Source organism: Leuresthes tenuis, unplaced genomic scaffold (genome assembly GCF_036924035.1).
Source record: "Leuresthes tenuis unplaced genomic scaffold, fLeuTen1.0.hap1 SCAF_10, whole genome shotgun sequence".
NCBI classification, from domain to species: domain Eukaryota; kingdom Metazoa; phylum Chordata; class Actinopteri; order Atheriniformes; family Atherinopsidae; genus Leuresthes; species Leuresthes tenuis.
The window spans coordinates 2,816,702-2,830,157 of NW_027325364.1; the positions used below are offsets into that span (position 1 = coordinate 2,816,702).

General features: G+C 47.4%; 2 protein-coding genes and 1 long non-coding RNA gene across 3 annotated transcripts in view; 2 read left to right on the forward strand and 1 right to left on the reverse strand.

The window, feature by feature from the left end:
• Positions 1-13,456, reverse strand: part of LOC140315936 (membrane-spanning 4-domains subfamily A member 6C-like) — a 139,479-nt gene that overhangs the window by 39,880 nt on the left and 86,143 nt on the right. The window lies entirely within an intron of this gene.
• Positions 1,313-8,072, forward strand: mex3a (mex-3 RNA binding family member A). Its single transcript, XM_072393546.1, has 2 exons — positions 1,313-1,762; positions 4,715-8,072. The coding sequence occupies exons 1-2, from the start codon at positions 1,342-1,344 to the stop codon at positions 5,851-5,853; spliced, it is 1,560 nt and encodes a 519-aa protein (XP_072249647.1). The 5' UTR covers positions 1,313-1,341; the 3' UTR covers positions 5,854-8,072.
• Positions 8,083-12,713, forward strand: LOC140315944 (uncharacterized). The gene is made up of 2 exons (XR_011917299.1): positions 8,083-8,686; positions 8,717-12,713. It is a non-coding gene; the product is annotated as an uncharacterized lncRNA (long non-coding RNA).

Sequence of the window (13,456 nt, forward strand, 5' to 3'; positions counted from 1 at the left end):
CTTGGACCAAGCTGAAAACACAGACATCAGTTGTTGCTCAGCACTGCATTGTAATTTCTACACCAACATTTGCTCAAAGCTTTGTTTTTGCTGCTGACTGAGAGTAGAAAGAACATTGAACCCAGAGCTTCTTTTCTTTTGGAAATATTCTGCTCTTATTTGCATTCGCGGGTTTTTAATAAGGCACCGTTTAAGTTGCAGGTAGTTTGCCGGAAGAGAGAATCCACACAAAGGGGGAAACATGTGCCACGCGGGCTTATATAACACTGATAATAATTGTCATTTGTATGACTGCGGTTGGAATCTTTGTGTCGGACCGGCTTGAAGCACGCCGTCGGCGTGGCTTCAGACATGTTGGGGAGTCTGTGCGCGGAACGAGCGGCGCGGTTCTTTGTTCACCGGAGCTGCTGCAAAACCTTCTTTTTTTTTCAAACGGGATATGTGCGAGGGCTTTACTGATGTTCCCCCACCGCATAGGGTCTGCAACGCCTGTCTGACAACTCCCTTTCTCTTCTCCTCCTCGTATACAGCCCCCCCACCTCTCCCACCCCAGACACCCCCTTTGCCTCCTATACATAACATCCTCATGCGCAACGGCGCCAGAGACAGCGGCGCGGTGACCTGCCGCAAAGCACGGCTACATAGAGGTGGGCGGACCCCCCCCCCCCTAAAAAAAAAATGTCACCAACTCCGTTACCCCCACAATTGAAGTGAGATGGTCCGCCCGCTGCATGCGGGAGCCGCCGTTTTTGCCCCCTCATCGTAAAAGTTGACATCATCTTTTCACGGGCACAACTATGACCATGTGCACGCTGCTCTTGCGCCTTTAAACACGCAACTGTTTACATCCTGGATGGCTGTTCTTACATAAGTGTGGGAAATGCGGCTCTCGGGCTGCTGCAGCTCTACAGCAGGAGCGCGTCTGCGTTCAGGCGACTGCGCTGCTGGAGCTAAACTGTATTTTTCCTCCTTTCTATAGGAGACGGGAGGCGGCTTGGTGTGGGCTGCCACATGCTCGCGAACCTGAGACGGAATGGTACAACGGGAGGGCGGCTCGTTTTGTCTCGGCGAGGAGGGGAGCAGTGTAAACCAGACTGGGTGGAGCAACGCTTCGCCCAGCCCCATCTATCGTGCAGACGGCCTTGCGTCCCGTTTAACCAGAGCTCGGAGAGAGACTACTGTACCGAGTCTGTCGGATGGAGAGAGAGGGGGGCGGTCTATGGGAGGGACTAGCGCAAAGAGGGGGGATTGGAAGGAGGAGGGGGCGAGGAGGAGGTGGCACGGGTGCTGTTTCTCCAGTCTCTTTCCCCTGTCTTTGTCTCACACACTCTTTTGTTAGCCATGCCTAGCCTGCTGGTTCTAGCAGGGATCATGGAGAAAAATGGGGGCTACGGCGGGGATCTGGCCGGCTCCGGCTTCGGCAGCGAAGGTCTCCTTGTGCCGCCCGACGAGGAGGAGGACGACTCCCGTGCCCTCAGGGTCGCGCTGGGCCAGTTGTCTCTGTTGGGGCTCGGGGAAGGCGAGGACGGCGGCGGAGCCCCAACAACAGGAGTACAGGACCGAAGTAACAATAACAACAACCACCACAACCACACGAACAACGTCGGGGGTGGCGGAGACACGGCGATCCTGCAGGGGAAGAGCAAGTTGTGCGCCCTGTACGAGAGCTCCTCAAGTGAGACGAAAGGACGAGGCTGCAACATAACAGAATGCGTCCCAGTGCCCAGCTCTGAACATGTGGCCGAAATAGTGGGGAGACAAGGTAAACGGCTGGCTTGCAAATTATTTCCCTGCAAACTTGCGCTTTTATCCCGCAGACGGCGGCGCGTGCTCCCGCCGGGCTTTCCTTTGTTTTTGTCTTCTCTAACTGTTACCTGGTGTTATTTGACAAAGAAAAGGGAGTGGTGTGTGTATGTGTGTGTGCGTGTGTGTGTGTGTGTGTGTGTGCGCTCGCGTGTTTTTTGTACTCCCCCCTCCGAGACATCAGCCTCCCACTTTTTCTGCTACAAATGTGGCAAGTTCTCGCGTGCTCATCATTAGCCTGAAACGATCCGCTCGCCGCTTTGTGTTCATTTATTGTTTTTGAGTGAATTTGCGCACAGACGCGAGCAGGAGGGAGGGAGAGAGCCCCGTTCCCTCCTGGGCGAATTATTCTACATCCACGCCATCAATGTCAGCGCTCAGACACACACTGGAGCAGGGAGAGCACTTGCTTCCTTTGTCGTCTGAGACGCGCCAGACTGTTCAAAAAGGCAACGTGCAGCTGGCGAGGAGAGGAATGTCTTTCACTTTGAGCCGATCGCTGCGAAGATAAGCTAAATTAGACGTTTGGACTCCGCTTTGGAGGATGTTTTCCCCCTTTATTCGGCTTGTTGTTTATGTTGCGCACTGGCCCGGTGACACAATTGGACAAAGGAGCGAACGTGGTCACCTTGTGGGCTTTTCTTTCCTTAAATGTGGAGGAAAGTTTAATTCCAGACACAATGCGGGCTCGGCCCAGTTTTTTCTCCTTCTGTTCGAGGTTTTATTGAACAAAGAGCTGGATGTGAGTGACAGCAGCTGTCAAACAAAGGTGTGAGGTGAGGGGAGGGGCGCGTTAACACACTTGTGTTACTGTTTGGCACGCGGGATGGTCCAAAAGGGTGACTCAGCGAGAAGTTGCGGTGCCTTTTAAAAGCCTGTTTGCGTTGTTCGAGGCGATTTTCCACTTCATCCAAGTTGTGTGTTTGTGCACAATGAAGCAGCGGCGAAGTTGGTCTGAAAGGAGGACACTGGAGCAGATTATTGATCGGGCGGTGGCGTTAATGTGGCTGCTCCCATTCTCCGGTGCCGTGATGAGCTCGTGGCTGAGAGGGGCAGGGACCGCGCGCCTGAAAGCTGAATGAGAGTCACGCCTTGGAGCTCAGCACAAGGAGCCCCACTCCACTGCACGCTCTCAATAACACATGGTTGTCTGGCACGAGGGGTCCTGCAGGGTGGGCGAGGTTCCATCAGTAAATCCTGATTTATCTCCCAACAAAAACAACCAGGTTTCCAGAAATGTCACTGGGGGGCCGGAGGAGCTGAGATGGCTCCTCTTCCGGACACTCCCCCTTCTTTCTCCTCTGCTGTAGTAATGTGCTCGCGCTGCAGCTCCTTCTCTTTACTCTGGAGTGTAAGTTTTGCATTTTAATGGGGTAACCGAGGACAGGCGGGGTGGATCCGGTGCAGCGATCCTTTTTGTGCTGATTTGGGGGGATTTGAGGCGAACCGCGTTTGATTGGGGCCCTTCATGAGTTGGCACCGCGCGCACACCCCCTTCCTCTGAGCACCACGCATCACGGCCCGTCTGGTGAAGCTGGCAAATGGAGCTTCCTGTCATGATGCCGCTGATTGCTTTCTCCTATCAGAGCTGCAGCCACTGATTGCTCTTGCACCATCCTCTGGAGCTCCTTCCATAAAGCGTGGCTTTGTTTTGACTCGCGCGCGCTACAGTTTAGCAGCTGAAAACAAATCTGTCTCCAGTGACCTTAATTTCTGCTTGTGATTAAATCAGCTTTGTTCATTTTTTTGTTTGTGGATAATTCTATAATTAAGACATTAATTTGGAGTCATTAAATTTTAAAACGTAGCTTGGAAAAAGGCCCTTGGCTCCTGTGCCACGGACAGGTCTGTTAGTCTAATACCAGCAGTGGCCTTGGAGGGCATTTTCAGAATTGGGGCATGAGCAGCTCTAACCCCTCTGAGTATCACCATCCTCCTCTCTGTACCGCTGCTTCCTGGGAAGTAGCTGTTCCTGAACAAAGTGGGCCTGTGTGGCGGCATCAGGCAGATATCCTGCCTCAGATTCTGGTGTCTCCAAACATTTTCATACCTGCTGCTGTGATCTTCAGCAGCTTAATGCCGTCACATGCTGCGTGCTACAAAGAGATCGGGATGCTTTTCTGAAGGGACGCCTCACGGTTGTCCAACTGTGGCTTGTTTAAAAGGTGCTCGAGATGAGAAAGGCACTCGTCAATAAATGTGGGAACTAATAACGAGGAAGCTGCTGGAATGAATGAATGAATGAAAGCTAACCCCAGTAAGGATTAATGCATTCTTGATGGAGTGCAGTATAAACAGAACTGCTCGTCCTTTCTTACCTTCTTGACCTCAAATGTGCCCGAATAATAACCGAAACACTATATATCCTGTTCTGTTTCATGTCAATTTGTCGTGAAATAGCATCAACCTGCACTCACTCGTGTTGGGATCCCGTCTTAAAAGCATTTAATGGAGAAAATGTGCCATAATGGTCAAAAACGGGGCTGATGTGCAGCTATAAGGAGCCCAGGATGAAGCACGTGGGGGGGGGCTGGCTGTGTTTTCGTGCATGTTCACGGAGAGGTCAGGAGGTAATTGCTCAGTAGCAGAGTGAAAATATACTGCGTCCGTTCCAGCTCTCATGTGTGCACGTATGTCTTGGAAAGTTGTGATTTAGAGCAGAGAAACAGCTGAACACTCCCATGCTTTAGTGCTTTAAAGCTCGTAAATCATGGCGGTCATTCGCCTGTAAAAATCTGCATAATAATGAGTTAAACCGTTCAAATATCTGACTTTACTGTGAACAAAGGCGAGCTGGGGATTCACTTCATTTCATTTCCTGCCTGTGACCCTTCCGCTTGATTTGAGTGTCAGAAAAGTGAAGCCGAGCGCCGTGTTTACTTATTAAAAATGCTTCTTGGTGTCTCTGCAGGTTGCAAGATCAAAGCGCTGCGGGCCAAGACCAACACCTACATCAAAACGCCCGTCCGAGGAGAGGAGCCCGTGTTCTTAATCACGGGCCGCAAGGAGGATGTTGCACTGGCCCGCCGTGAAATCATCTCTGCAGCAGAGCACTTCTCCATGCTGCGGGCCTCCCGCAACAAGCTGGGAGTGTCCTTCAGCGGCTCCCCGCCCACGCCGCTGCCGGGTCAGACCACCATTCAGGTGAGAGTGCCATACCGTGTGGTGGGGCTGGTGGTGGGGCCCAAAGGCTCCACCATAAAGCGCATCCAGCAGCAAACCTGCACCTACATCGTCACGCCCAGTCGAGACCGTGACCCCGTGTTTGAAATTACCGGATCCCCGAGCAACGCCGAGCGGGCCCGCGAGGAGATAGAAGCACACATCGCCTTTCGAACGGGGGGCCTGCACGACCACAACAACGAGAACGACTGCCTGGGGCCGAATGGCGGAAGCAGCCCGGCGGGCAGCAGCGGCGGTCTGGAGAGCCGGCTACAGCAGGTGTGGGGGCTGCAGGGGGGCCAGCGCAAGCCCCTCACCAGCAGCTACCGCCAGAACTTCTCAGATGCAATGGTTGGCGGGGGCAACGGAGGCGGCGGGGAGGGAGGGGGGATCTACAGCAAGGGCAACTTCTCCAGCTCCGGAGAGAAGCCCTGCTCTTATTTCGGATCGGAGGGCACCCAGAGCTGGGGCGACCCCGACTACCCCAAACAGGTGGCCTTTTACGCCCAGCAGCGCTCCAAAAGCTTCGGCGGCCTCCCGCTGCCCCTGACCAGACTCTCCCCCGGCCTACCTGAGCCCACCAACAGCTCCTCAGTCACCAGCATCGTGCCGGTCGCCGGCTCACCTCATGCCCAGGCCCGCCGCGCCCACAGCGAGCCCACCTCAGCCGGCGAGGGCTTCCCCGGCCGCCTGCCGGTGCCGGACTCGCCGCCCGCCACCGTGCGGGACTGCATGACCTGCTTTGAGAGCAAAGTGACGGCCGCCTTGGTGCCCTGTGGCCATAACCTCTTCTGCATGGAGTGTGCCATCCGAATCTGTGAGCTCAACCACCCGGAGTGCCCCATGTGCCACACCCAGGTCACACAGGCCATCCGAATATTCTCCTAAGGAACCACGTCAGTTTTTATCCTCAGTTTTCTCAGTGTTTGTTCGATAATTATTTCCTGTTATTATGATTATTATTATAATACACGTTTTGTTTTTCAGAAAATTTAAAAACAATCAAGCAGATATTTTAGAAGGCCCTGCTTGCTTTACTAAAAAGTATAAGAAATATTTTTAAGTTTTTCTTTTTTATATATATATGCATATATATTTTATAAAAGTTTTGTTTATAAGAGAAGTATAGTACCTTGCATTTTCAGTTTTTTGACTGCCGCTGGGTTTCATTCATGAATCGCAGTGTAGGCAGAGGTAGACAGTAATGTGAACATTTTATTATTCAAATTTTTATTTTACCATGAAGTGGGTTTATATCGAAGGAAGAAGATGATTGTTGAGGAACCCAATCTGCACCTGACTGACCTAGAAAGTCAATATTGTTGTTAGAAGGAGAAAAAAAAAGAAGAATTTTCATTGCACCTTACAATCATCTTGGTCTAAAATAGGATTGTCAATCATACCTTGAAATTCCAGGAGCAGATGTGAGGGTGAATTCAACCTTTTCAGTTTAACTGTGATTGTGGTTTAATATAATTGGTCCAAAATATTTTGGCTAAATGAAAATGTGAATAGTTTGGTTCCAGTCAAAGGATCTGTACAAAAGCAGATTCTTACACCTTCGAGTCTTAGAAACCAGATAATGCTAAAAAGGGATAGGATGTCAATTATTTATAGGAACTGGTTACATTTTATTGGTGTTAGTATTGACGGAGATGGAGGACGGCTGTTTAAAGGCCGTTTTCCAGCAGCCATTGATTACACTTTGGTCACTGCAGCCTGCTGCTCGTGGCACTTGAAAAGCATGTGGACCCTCGGTTGGCTTAAAGCTCTGATTTAATTTGTGAGGCCAAAAGCTTTGGATTTCATCCAGTTGGCAAGTTCTCGATATCCGTCACCCTGATGGACTTGTCTGAAAGCCACCTTAACCACGCTTTATTGTCTCGTGTGGTCATTTGGCCGCCGCCGCCGCCGCCGCTGAACGATGTCGGACAAAGCAGGAGCCCCCAGTCAACAGGCGTTTCTCTGAGGTGTGCGCTGTAAATAAGGAGGAGAATTACCGCGTGGACAGAAGCTGAGAAGAACAAGGAAAATGTTCAGCAGCAGATTAAAATAGTTGACACTGTAAAATACAGAGTCCCAAATCAGTAATCCTCAGTCCTGGTCTCCACCGCTAACAGCATTAGCTGCGAGGGGCCTGCTGTCTCCCCTGTAATTAGCAAAGCTGCGCAGGAGCAGGTGTTTCACGGCACACTGTGGCTGTGACCCTGAGCTGGAGGTCTCGCCAAGCCTCCTTTCTTTCTCCTTTTTCTTTGGGAGTGGCTTTTATGCCCCCCCCACCACCACCCCAAGCTTACAGTTGGATCGGTTGCTTTTGAGGCGCATTGTCTGGGCCCGGCAGCGGCGTGGGCTGCAGGGAGCTCGGACACGGCCTGGATCTGCTCATTGATAATTAGGCAAATGGGCCGGTCCAGGTGCGGACCGTGTGGGGACTCTGGAGCCGTGTGGGGGGGAGGTGGGCTCCTGTGGTGCTCCACCCCACTGCTACAAGCATAGAGGGGGCTGGATGCAGCTGGGCCAATAGGACTCCCTCCTTTTCCCTTTTCCTAACCCAACTCCAGGAGGCGGGGGGGGGGCTCTTTTGTCCCAAAACTCTCTCTCACACACAGTAGATTTGAAAGACTGAATCTGGCAGAAATAAAATGAAAGTTTAGGCTAGAAATAAACGGTTACCTGGTTTAGTTGCCATAAATCCCCCCCCCCCCCCTTCCACATGATGTAAATATTCCCCCACCAGAGAAAGAGCTCTAACTGCCCCCCCTTCCACTCAGATGTGCTCCTGTTTGTGCAGCTTTTCACAAAGCCCCTGCCTCTCCTCACCTCCAGGCTCCCCCCCGGTGTCAGCTCGCTACTGTACGAGGCGTCCTGCGACTGCCCCCCGCACTCCGGACACCGCGGCTCTGGCCAACGGCAGCCCCCCCGCCTTGCGTTGAGCTTTCAGAATGAAATCAGACAATTGTAATTGACAGGAAAGCAGAGGAAACGCCCCATTTAACCAGCACTCATGCTGAATCAAATTACACACCCTCTGCGTCTGCCTTAGCCCCAGCCTGGGGATTTCAGAGGGCTCCAGGAGCGGATGGGGGGTAGGGATTAAAGCTGTTGAATGATGGGAGGGGGGCGGAGGGTGGGGGCTCATTTGGACTGGAGAAAGAGAGAAGTATGCTCCCCCAAAAAAAGAGAAAAAGACCCCTGCAGACGGAGCAGTTCTATGGATCATTGAGGTCTTTCAGGCAGTTTTGAGCTGCTGTCACATGTTGGGGGTGACGGGGCACCGGTGATTCAGCAGGCCTCTCCGTCTCCTTACAACCAAACAAATCGAGTCTTCAGGCCGGAAAAAAAAGAGAAAAAAAGGACAAAAAAAAAAGGCCCCTCCTTCCTTTTGAATAAACTGCAGCGAAAGCGCCGCACTGGCAGAGAGAAGCACCCCGGATTATATCAAACGCAGAAATGGAGAGGAGTTGGGTGAGAATTGCACAGCGGTTTGGCCGAAGCTTTCAGCGTCTCGCTCGGGCAGCACGACCTGCTCGCTGAACTTAGTATCTTTTTGTTATTTTTGTTTTCTGCCTTAACATTTTTTACGAAATATTTGCCATGGCTTTGGCGTACAAGGTAGCAACTTTGGCCTTTGATAGCACCGCTCCCTGAAACGATTTTTTAAAGTACTTATTTTTGGAGAAGAAGAAGAATGTGAATCAAACTGCTTGGGTGGGTGATGTGGGTGGGGTGGGTTGGGGGGGGGGGGGATTAGAGGCATTCAGGACATTGGGCGAATAAAACACATGACTTACAATATAAAGCACCTTATTACAAAACATTTGATTAATACCAAACCGACCACTGATGGTGAAATATGTTTCATAGAATCTGAAAGACATGCACATAAGGATTCCCTATCATTTTTTCTGTGTTATGGTGGTTCTTGTTATCAATAGTGGCAATTTGGGGAAAAGCTCTCATCCATTCAGTCAATGCTATTGACTTTTTTTCCTTTTTTTAGTTTTGCACTGGTTTAACGAAGAGAGGGCTTACTGGAGATTCTCCCGGTTCAGACGCTGTATAAGTTAATGAGTATTGTACCTAATGGGAAAAGCACTCTGTGTAAATATAGTACGTGTATCAGTTAGGAAGAGCCAGACACAGGCCCGCTTAAAGTGAGCTTTTGATTATTTTTACAATCTCAAAGTGTCTTTGTCAATGTTTTTAGCATAAAGAACTCAAAATATCTGAGCTGAGGGAGGGCAAATCTTTTATATATGCGTCCCATCATCCTTAATAGTATATTAGATAGATCCATACGTGTAAGAAATATTATTTAAACTGATTAACTTAGTATTTCATCCAAATATAGAGCTAAAAAAAAAATAACCAGACACTACTATAAGCCTAATAATGAATATCCTTTTATGAAGCCTCTGATGTATACATCCAATCTGAAATAAAAACTCAAATGTTTAATAACCTTCCCCCTACAGAAGAAGTCAGTTTTTATTTATCAGGATGAAAAGCAATAAAAAGGACTATACTGGGACAATAAACAGAGCCTGCTTAGTCAGTTCTTTAGGTGATATTCTTTTTTAAAAGTGATTATTTGGCTAATGCCGCTGCGTTTCTGTGTCACACCAGCTTCAAACTTAATGTCAGAGGTGCTACTAATTAGCAACAGCTGCAAGTTGAGGAGTTGTTCTGGTGTTGCTCGGTTTCCCTCAGAGGACCGAAGTGATGAAGCTGCACTTTCTGGGACTCTGAGGGAACCAAAGCGGCGAGGTTTGCCCTGAAAGTTGGGCCGCCGTCCGGAGGGTTTCTGTGAAAAAGCGAGGAGCAGCCAGTGGGCCGGCATGAGATGATGAACTGAAGCATCTTAATGGCGTCTCACTGGCCGTCTGATTGAATTATTCAGCCTTTTATTCTTTAGGAAATTCCACAGATGTGTTGCTCATTTCATTTGATATTTATTTTGCACCGCCTCGTTTTCTTTTGCGTTTCTTTGAAAGAAAAAGGTCCGACATAGCCAAAGAACTACATCCAAGGAGCGCTAACTCATCACTTGATTTAACTTATTTTAGCACGGAAACCAGTTTACTCAGTAAGTCACTTCCAAAAGTCCAAATTAATTGATTTCTGTAGAAACATATCACGTTCCAGTGCTGTAGGATTAGTTTAATACTGCAGAGACGCCACTAAAAGACTTACTTCCCCCCAAAGAGGTCAGATTAGAGCACATCCTGGCACTTCCTTAGTCTTCGGAGTCGTTTACTCCCAGTCGGGGTCGATCGCTCGTTCTTTTCTAACCAAGCTGACCCATCCGAGTCGGATCCGCGAAGCAGGAAGAAGAAGAAAAACCCCCCAAGTTTGGATTCGAGTCACCAAGAGAGGCATTTACCGCATTCTTAAGTTGAACTGCATGCTAGTAAAATATAGTACGATAGGTAAGATTTATCAAAAAGTTAAGACTTCTCGAGTCAGCCTGATATCTGAAGTGTATAAAAGCTTTAAGACCTTAAAGTGAACATTGGTTTAAAATCATATATTTACCATGTAGTTTAATGAACTGATACATAGTTTAATTATGATTCTTAAGAATATGCTAAGTTTCATTTGTCCCGCTCACGCAGTACGAAATACTTTAATTCTGTGGGGCGACTCGGCGACACTCGACTCATTACGTTCTTCTTTAGTATTATTTACAATATTGTATTAAGCTTACTATTCTAGTAATAGTAGATGTTTTTCTTCTCTTAATATCAAAAAGGTGTTTATGCATTTATGTAGAATCCCTTTTATGGAGTGATAGGAAATCCTTATTTTCAATGGATGCACTTAAGCAATTGTACCAACCTGTCAGTCACACATTGAGCGAGCAATGCATTTGAATGTAGAGAAAAAACGACCCGAACGCTTATCGTTTCATCCGTTTACAAGTGAGCTTTAAGTTCCTTTTTTTGGTTCTTTTTCTCCTCGGAAGGAATTTGCAACAGGTTTTTCAGCGTAGTCTATATTTGAGTTCTTCCACATACATTTATAGAAAGTAACTTAAAAAATGAATAAAAAAAAAAAAGCATATTACAGTTTCTCAAATCTATTTTGCTAACATGGGTTATTATTTCATAGAAAGCAGAGGAAAAAAAGTCAGTATCTGGATGTTATTTATGAAAAAAGAAAAAAAATGAAGCAACATATTTATGAGTAACCTCAAGACATTTTGTTTTTTAATTAAAACTACAAGAAGTTAATATATTTCTAAACGCAGGGAAGTCAGTTTCTACTAATAAGTAAAATGAGAAAAGAAGTTTAGAAGTTTTATTTATGAAAGTTCTGCTGAGCTAAGTCTCCCAGAGCTGAAATTTTAACTTCAGACGTGCACTACTTCAACATCGGTGCATTAACAATGGAATAATTACAGAAAATAATATAATATTTTTAGAATTTGGAGATATTTTAGTCACAGAGCATCAATTTTGTGCCTCAATTATATATTTTTCCTGCATCAGCATTCTTTGTGCAGTGCTGCTTGCTCTAACACCCCCCCCCCCCCCCTCAACTAACCCCATGTTACTGACTGAAACACATTACTCATTTCCTCTGTAATCTAAACTCGCTTTTTCTTATCAAAATGATGAAAAAACTGCAACGCTTGGAATGAATGAGGCAGCTTTGACCCTCTCGCCAAAAGGGCCACATAAAGTGTACACACTTCCATTCACACATTTTCTACATCCGCTGCTCAGTCTGATCGATCCAGCGATGGCGACGGAGCGTAATCGGCTTAAAGAAGCCGCTATGATCGACTTTTCCTGATGTGTTAATTAGGCGAAGTGCAGGCGAAGGCGTCAAGGAGCAGGCAACAGCGCACTGTGTAGATCTATGTAACTAGATGCACACACACACACACACACACACACACACACACACGGCAGATTCATTACCGTACTAGTTTGCATGTATGTTGTATGGTCACTTAGACGGGAGAAACGGCGCAGGTTCTGAGCACCTGGACCGTTTCTCCACTGTAGATTTTCATAGTTGGAGTCTCTTTAGAAAGCGGAAAGCCGACATGAGTTTGGAGCCAGACGGCGACCATTTCAGTCCCCACATCAAGGGTCCGATTCCCGTATTCTCAGTCAGGCGTTCGGAGACACAAAAGATTGACTTGAAGGCAAAAAAAAAATAAAAAATGGGTAAAACTCGAGTACAACGGCACGTTTTCTGCTGCATGCAAAGGTTGGGGACTGAGGTGGCGCCCGCTGGTGAAACTCGCAACCTTTTCCAAAGAGGCCGATACAGTCCGACAGTTTGTCTTTGGTAGCGTTTCCAATTTTTCCAGCACAGTAGAGGTGTTTCATACCGGTCTAGTAGTGGTTGTAGTGCATTAGTTTTTGGGCCAGCATCACCTGGCGTTAGTTTCTGGTTTCTCTGTGAACAGTGAAGGAGGGTCGCCGCTGTGGCTCTCTGCGGCCGACCGTCAACTTTGATGGATGGAAAAGAAAATAGAAAAAGAATAAAAAAATAAATGAAAATAAAGAAGTGTTTGAACTCTGTTACAGTGTGCCATGCCCCTACAAGGCATGTGATATTGCAGGTTTATTTCTTATAGCACATGTTTTTTTGTGAATTACATTTTTTGGAGACATTTTTATTATTATTATTATTGTATCTGCGCCATGTTAGTTCTGGTTATTTGTTATTTTTCCAAGATTCAAGATGTATTGTAAATGTTTCTAATAAAACAAAAAAGAAATGATCTCCAACTGAAGACAGTTGTGTTTTTTTCCTTTTGAGTCCTGATGGCTGCACCGACCCTTTAATGATTACCATTAATATTTAATATCAGTAATTAGTGGAATATCATTCTACAGCACTTTGCAAATATCTTAAATTACACTGAGCATTGAGCATTAGACATGTCAATAATCTGTGCTGGAACCTAATTCTGAGCAGTTAGCTTCAAAGCTGAAGGAGCAGCAGAGACCTGCTATAACAAATGAGATTTATTTATACATATGCAGTCCACAAATATACATATATTAGATTAAAGGTTTAAAAAGCCCATACCTACACCACCCAGTTTAAGACCTGTGAAGTCAACAGAAGTCTGTGTTGATGTGGAAACACCATCTGTGTCCATAACCTTTGGATTTAATCAAGCCCCTCCTAATGCTAAAATCCTTTCTCCCTTTCCTCAGCTATTAAACTATTAGAAACTAACAAACCCAATGCTGGCTGCCGAGGACAACCCCACCCCTTTGACAGGAAATAAAGACGAGTGAAAGCGAGGGCAGACCTCAGGGAGATCCCATAAGGCAGAGTCCTGTTCCAGTTACATACAGTATGGAGAGACAGAAAGGAGTAGGTGAGCAGGCAGTGGAGGATTTCATTTACAGTAAAACAAGCCATCTCGGGTACATCAGAGACCACAGGAGCAGGGCAGGGCTGAGTGCCCTCACTACCTCATCCCCTGAAATATTATCCGTCCATCCATCCCAGCAGGAAG

Bases quoted from the DNA above. Each gene is read 5' to 3' on its own strand.
- mex3a (XM_072393546.1), top strand. From the start codon at position 1,342: ATGCCTAGCCTGCTGGTTCTAGCAGGGATCATGGAGAAAAATGGGGGC. The intron at 1,763-4,714 runs GTAAACGGCTGG...GTGTCTCTGCAG, and splicing joins CGAAATAGTGGGGAGACAAG to GTTGCAAGATCAAAGCGCTG.